The sequence below is a fragment of the Ailuropoda melanoleuca genome, chromosome 3, assembly GCF_002007445.2.
Source record: "Ailuropoda melanoleuca isolate Jingjing chromosome 3, ASM200744v2, whole genome shotgun sequence".
Taxonomy (NCBI): Eukaryota; Metazoa; Chordata; class Mammalia; order Carnivora; family Ursidae; genus Ailuropoda; species Ailuropoda melanoleuca.
Genome location: NC_048220.1, coordinates 67447750 through 67454716, shown reverse-complemented (window position 1 = coordinate 67454716; position 6967 = coordinate 67447750). Strand labels below are relative to the sequence as shown.

Sequence of the window (6967 nt, the reverse complement as noted above, 5' to 3'; positions counted from 1 at the left end):
GGACCTCCACACTGTTTTCCAGAGTGGCTGTACCAACTTGCATTCCCACCAACAATGTAGGAGGGATCTTGGTCTTAAAACACGGGGGAAAAAAGCTGCTTTATAATTGTATTTCATATGAGCTGTAGGACTAGAAGAGCCAGACTGGCATCTAAATTTTTACCTTACCCATGCATATTATTCCAAAACAAAAGAATATTTCTTTTTGAATTAGAAGAAAAATTATAGGAATTTAAAATCATTTCAAATGTGTAAAGAAAAGTCAGTTTTCCTGTTGTATTCAAAGTGACATAAAGTATAAAATATGACCTATACAATTTTTACTGTTTCTTTTGTGTTGCTTTAATGTAGCTATTCCCCTCACAAGTGTTTACTTAACTTAATGCCTGTAAATTAATAGCACATCATTACTAAAGATATTCTATAAGGGTAGCGCTGCACAAATTTTTAGCTCTGGGAATAGCTTGTGCACTTTTATTCTACAGAAAGCAGCATTAGAAATTTAGCCCCAGTGAGTATTTATTTCTTGCAAATACTGTCAAAATACTGGGTAAATTTATTTCTGTATAATTACATCATATTTCATGCTGGGATTGAAATAGAAGTGTGTAATCCATCAGTATAACCCTTTTGCATAGATAAATGAGTTAACACAGTTACCTGAATAAATCACTTTAATTTTCAGCTCACTTCTATGGAGATCAACTGCTCTTGCATACCTTTATTCTCCATTCATCACTGATTGTATTTTTACTTCAGATGTTATTCCTGTGTAATCTTCCTTAGTTGAATTATGTGGGGCTATCCGTGGGGAATGTTTTTCATATTATATTTGTTATCTCGAATCTGAGTTAAAACAAGAATTCCTATAAGTGCCATGTTTTTATTTTGAGTCTAAAGAATTTCATGAATTTAAAAACCTTCAGAGAACTGGGTGGTTATAGCATGGGAATGCACAAGATGATTCATTTTATTGACTAATTCTTCCAGTTTGAATGAAGCTATATATGGTCCCCCGCTGGAGGAAATAGGAAAGAGATAATAAATTTAATATTCTGTATATTTCTTGTTTTTCAGAAAATAAATACTGCTGGAACCAGTAATGCAGCTGTCCCCTTGGCTGATCCCGGAATGTACCAATTGGACATTACATTAAGAAGGGGTCAGAGTTTAGCTGCCCGAGATCGAGGAGGTAAGAACATAAGAACAACATCACCTAGAAACATATTCTATGTATTTTTGACAAATTTTGTTTTCCTTATGGTTGCTTAAGTAAAAAAAAAAAATCAATTTTAATATAATTTATAGAAGGTTGGGTTCAACAATATGGTTTAAAGCTTTATTTGACGCCTGTGACCATGGAAGAAGAGGTTATGAGGCAAATTCAAAAACTCCGAACTGGTCCTGACCCAAACAGTATGGTCCCTACCGAACTGCTGACAAATTGGACCCTGCCTTATGTGTTATCAGTGACATAACTGGTTAGTAGATGAGGCACATATTTGGAGCCATATCAGAAGTAACCATTGGGCAGACCTGAAATTCTTGTTGCTGCAGAGATTCGCACAGTTGAATCTGCTGAAATTGCAGAATCCAGGACAAACATTTCACCAAAATTTTGATGATTCCCACCAGTGATTTTCTGAGGCTTGGGTGGACCTGGCAGTAGGCTCATGGTAGGTCTTGAAGGCCACGATGAAAGAATAGACAAGGAAAATACTGAATAGTTTCTGGATTCCAAATCTCAAGGCAGTCTCCTGGTGAACTAGCCTGGGCTACATTAGGGACTCCTTGAACCCACCTTAGAGACAGCCCCGGGGATGGACCCTGGGTAGACTATGGAGCATCCTGCTGACAGTGCAAAATACTAGCTATTTGGGGTATGGAGACCTGAGGGCCCTGAGAACCCACAATTCCAATTCCAAAGGAAGCTGAATTTGAGTGTAACTCCTCCAACAAGGGGGGCGGGGCTAGGCCTCTCACAGGTGTTAGACAACCTGAAATGTGCTCCTGACATCATGCAGTCCTTTTTTTTCTCTTCCAACCCTATTTGATATCCAGACTTAGGGTGTGGAAGGAACCAAATTAGGACTACAGTTTATAATTCTATCTCCTGTCTCTACAAGAATATAATAGAGAAAATAATTCAGTGTGATACTGGGTTTTTAAAGACTAGAAACCGTACAACTAATAGATTTAATTTTTGCATAAAAATTAGTGAATGAAGGTATGATTGGAAATGTGGAATTTTAACACACTTAATTTTCAAAATTAACCATCTGGTTAAGCAGCCAAGGACAAATTTTCATTAAATCAAACTGCATGTCTCAAAAGCAATTACAATTAGATTAGAGAAAGAAAATAATTGTATTGATACGGTGTTATTCTGTTGCATATATGTATACTACTTTTTTTAGTTTGAGGAGTATTCTTAATTACATCCTGTTGCATCATTTGATTTAAAACAGAATTGAATCAGCCATCAGGAAATCAAAATTTTAGTCCTAGATATGCCCTCCCAACAACATTAAATACATATGCACATAATTATTTAATACAACATTGTAATTATAAAATGCTTATACATAGGCGAGGTGGTTAAATAAAATATGGTACATCCACATGATGAAATATTATGCAGCTATAAAATAAACAATAAGGAAAATCTCTAGGAATTGATATGAAAAGAGTTATAGGGGGGTACCTGGGTGGCTCAGTCAATTAAGCATCTGACTCTTTATTTTGGCTCAGGTCATGATATCGGGGTTGTGGGATTGAGCCCCTCATCAAGCTCCTCGCTCAGCAGGGGGTCAGCTTGAGCTTGTCTCTGCAAGCCCCTCTGCAACCTGCCCTCGAATAAATAAATAAATCTTTAAAAAGAAAAAAAGAAAGAGTTACAGGATATTATTAAGTGACAAGGCAAAGTACAAAAGATTATTGATAGTATGGAATGTAAGAAAGAAGGGAGTATAAGAATTCTGCATTATCTGTTCATTCATTCAAAAAGAAATATTAGAAGTAAAATCCAGAAACTAATGAGATTAATAACATACATAATATACGTAAGGACAGGTATCAAGAATGAGTGATGGGAATGGAGTAAAAAGGATAAGGAGAAAATTATTTTTCTCTGAGTAAATCTTGTATAGTTCTAACCCTTTAATTATGGCAATATTTCAGAACCAACTAACTAAATAAATAAGTAAATATCAATTAGGGTGTAGGAGGAACCCAAAATTAATGGTAACTATAACCATACCTTAGGGGGATGAGGAATAAAAAAAAACTAATCTAAGTGATCATGTAAAACAATATTTGGATTATACACCATAAAACTCAAGACAAAAAAGCACTATACATGATATACTCCAGAGCACGACTATCAATTCTGAAACTACTTAATGTGTATACTGGGACTGAACAAATAAGGAAATATATTGTGGATACTGAGAGCCAGTTTTTCCACTGTTGGAGAAAGAAGTTACAAAAACAGAACAAGGGAGAGCTGCAATGAACCTTCTGTTTTTAGAGAAGCATCAGTATGAACTAATGGTTTTTAACATCTATGCAGATAGAAATTAAAATGGATAAAGGTGTTGGGGTGGTGCGTGTGTGTGTATGTGTTTCCTACATCTGTCTGCTGAGAGGATCTAGAAACAATTGGAAATGTATAATGACAGAGTAGCAATCGACCCACGTTGGGTCCAGATTTTGGTTTCTAAATACGATTTTCCCAAGAAAAGCAAGCAGTGCTCCTAGAGAAATGGTTGATTGCAGATCTGGGCCAGGGAAAGTACAAGATGAGCCTGGAATATTTTGCAGTCCCAGACAGTAAGGAAGTAATAAAAAATTGATGGCATGATGTCAAAACAACATAAGAAGCCAACTTAAAAGAGCTCCTAGTAATCAAAACTTGGACAATTTCAGTAACAAAGTAAATGATGGTAATAATGAATTCTAATCCATTGAATAATATAAATGTGAGTTCATGCTGGTAAGTAAATAACTGAATGAATAAATAAGTGGGGCAGAAGGTACAGTTTTTACTTTTGGTAGAATTCCAATGAACAAATGTAGAAGGGAAAATAAAAATAGAAAATCACCTTTTAACAAATAACACAGTAACATTTTGCAGGCAAAAATTATCAATAGATGCTAAAATTATATGTGCAAATTTATGATGAGAAATAGGATATTTCCATCACCCCAAAGTATTTTCTAACAATATACGTATGAATTACAAAGGGGGAATAGTAACTTTACAGTGGAGAAACTTGGAAGATACCACCTTACCCAGGTGTAATGAGAGACAGGTATCATGGACTTCCTGATAGGACGCACTGAGAAAGTCACATCATTTCTCTGACATTCTTGCCAAAAAACACACAAAGTCAATGTGATCATGAGAAAACATCAGACATACTCTGCCCATATATGATGCTAGTTATCTGACCTCAGTATCAGCTGCCCTGCGGACACGGGGCACATGAACTCGCCCCACCGTTCCATGTCTCCACAGTTGTCAGTCTGGATGGCACTGTCAACACACACTGTCTTTCCCATGGTTGCCAATTACTCTCTACATTTGTCTCTGTCACAAAAAGGAATTTTTTGAAGTAGAACAGGAGGGCCATATTCTTAAGAAAATGGGGGAAAATATTTTGTGGAAGTGGAGAATATCCACATGTGTTTAAATGCAAACTCCAATCCAGCCTCGCTGATTTTCTTCCTTGGCCTGACGTTTATGAGGTTTTTATTGAGTTGATATAAGAGGAGATATTTAAACAAAGGAAACAACCTGAGTTAAGTATCAGTTTGATTAAAATTTATTTTAGACCCACCTGTGAATGACAGATGTGTTAAGTATATGATTGCATAGGTCGTATTGGGTGACTTTACCCTTGTGCATTTATATAAGTAGCGGATAGTTAAATGGAGAAGGATCGTTGGAAATGAGCTTGAAACACTGAAGGCATGTGGGAGTATAGTTTTGAGGGCCTGCACTGGGATTATGGTGGGAGAAATGGAGGAAAGGAAAATATGAAAGGCACTTGAGGGGAATGTCTGGTAGCATCATGGATGAGGAAGCTCAAAAAAATTATCGAGATTTAAGGGTCATGGTACCTGGGAGCCATGTGGCTTTGGAAAAAGGTGAATGTCAGCAAAAATATTTTCATAACTATTAAAACTAGCAGAAATTGACTTTTATCATTTATTACATTGATGCCATTACCTACAGCCCAGCAAAACCAAAATGCCTATACCCCCTCTGTCGCATATCACCCTGGTATGGAATAGTGGAATGGGAAAACACTTCACCATCACCTCCATCTCTAGAATGTTGTTTGAACTTTTCATCTCCAGAATCTTCCTTCATACCTAATGGGCATGGAGTTGGGCTCAGCAGTCAAAACTGGCTGTCATTCTTCCATTTTTTCAACCTTTTTTACAGAAAAACAAGTAGATGACTTCTTGCAATGCTACTGCCTCTTGCTAAGTTTCATTGTGTCTGCTTTAAGCAGCCTGATGAACTAGAAACACATGATCTTGAAGGGTCTGATGCACATAATTTCAAAGCCAAGTTCAACGTGTTATTAGCTATGTGATTTAGAGTGATATGTATAATATCTCTGCTGCAATATTAGGGCTCCAGAGTTAGCAAATAAAAATACAGATGCTCATTAAATGTGAATTTCAGGTAAACAACACATTAGTTTTTAGTATAAATATATCTCATCTAATCCACAGTATAATGAATATAGATAATAATATTGGACGATAACTATATAATAAGGATTGCTACAATGGCAACATATGACAGTTTTTAAATTTATCAGAGTAATATGCTGAACTCAAATTTACACAATATTACATGCCAACTTTATTTAATACAAAAATTTGTCAAATAAGTAAATATATTTCATGTAATATTTAAGAGATACTTTACTAAATTGTTATGTATTGTTTATCTGAAATTTCAGTTTAACTGAGTTCCTTTCTGGCAGCCCTGTGACAATCATCATGTCCTGTTATTATTAGAAATATGCCATTTATATTTTTGTTGCATCGGGCTTTTCAGGACCATATTATAATCTACCACATTTGATTATAACGTCTTGACATGATTCTTTGCATTGTTAGTAAAATAAGAGCAATCTGTGTATTGATGTCTAGTGATAGCAATTACCTATAATTTGATTTCTTGTAATTTGCACCATCGAAGACGTATTAATTTTCTAGGGCTACTTTAACAAATTAGTACAAACTTGGTGGCTTAGAAAAACAGAAATTTATTATCTCACAGATCTGGAGTCCAGGAGTCAAACAATCAAAGGTGTGGTAGGGGCACACTCCCTCCAAAGATTCTTGGGAAGAGCTCTTTCCTGTCTCCTCTAGTTTCCGTTGATTCCAGATGATTCCTTGGCTTATGGCAGCATCACTCTGACCTCTGCTTCCATCCTCACAGGGCATTTCCCTCCATTTCTCCAAGTCTCCAGTTTCTACCTCTTTCTCTCATAAGGACAGTCATTGGATTTCGGGCCCACCCTAAATCCAGGATGATCTCATCTCAAGATTCATACCTGAAGTACATCTACAAAGACTGTTTCCAGATAAGGTCACATTCACAGGCACGGAGTTGGAACTTAGACATATCTTTGGGAGAACCCAAGTCATTCCACTGTAGAGGACAACTGATTCTCTTCAAATAGTAGGAACAAATTTAAATAATCAAAAAAGTGATTCATCTTTTATGTCATCTAAAGAAGGTCTTAGAACTACAGTAAACTACGGCCTATAGCATTTGAATGAGGCATTAGATCATCTGCAGAAAAAAAAAGTGATCCATGTGAACTTGTTTATTGTGACTCTAGCAATGTTAGACGTCCCTACACTGAGTGAGTTAGAGAATTCCAGTCAGTCTACTCTGAGTCTGATGTGTCACCGCCAAAGGAGTTTCCAATTGCTC

General features: G+C 36.2%; 1 protein-coding gene across 16 annotated transcripts in view; it reads left to right on the top strand.

The window, feature by feature from the left end:
• The window catches only part of MCTP1 (multiple C2 and transmembrane domain containing 1), a 508366-nt gene that overhangs the window by 221194 nt on the left and 280205 nt on the right, over nt 1-6967 (top strand). For all 16 annotated transcript variants that reach the window (XR_004624150.1, XR_004624149.1, XM_034656519.1 and 13 more), the window contains exon 2: nt 1078-1192. Coding sequence is in view for 14 of the 16 variants with exons in the window: in XM_034656519.1 (XP_034512410.1) it covers nt 1078-1192 (115 nt within the window). In the remaining 2 variants the exon portion in view is untranslated. The remainder of the gene's footprint in view (nt 1-1077; nt 1193-6967) is intronic.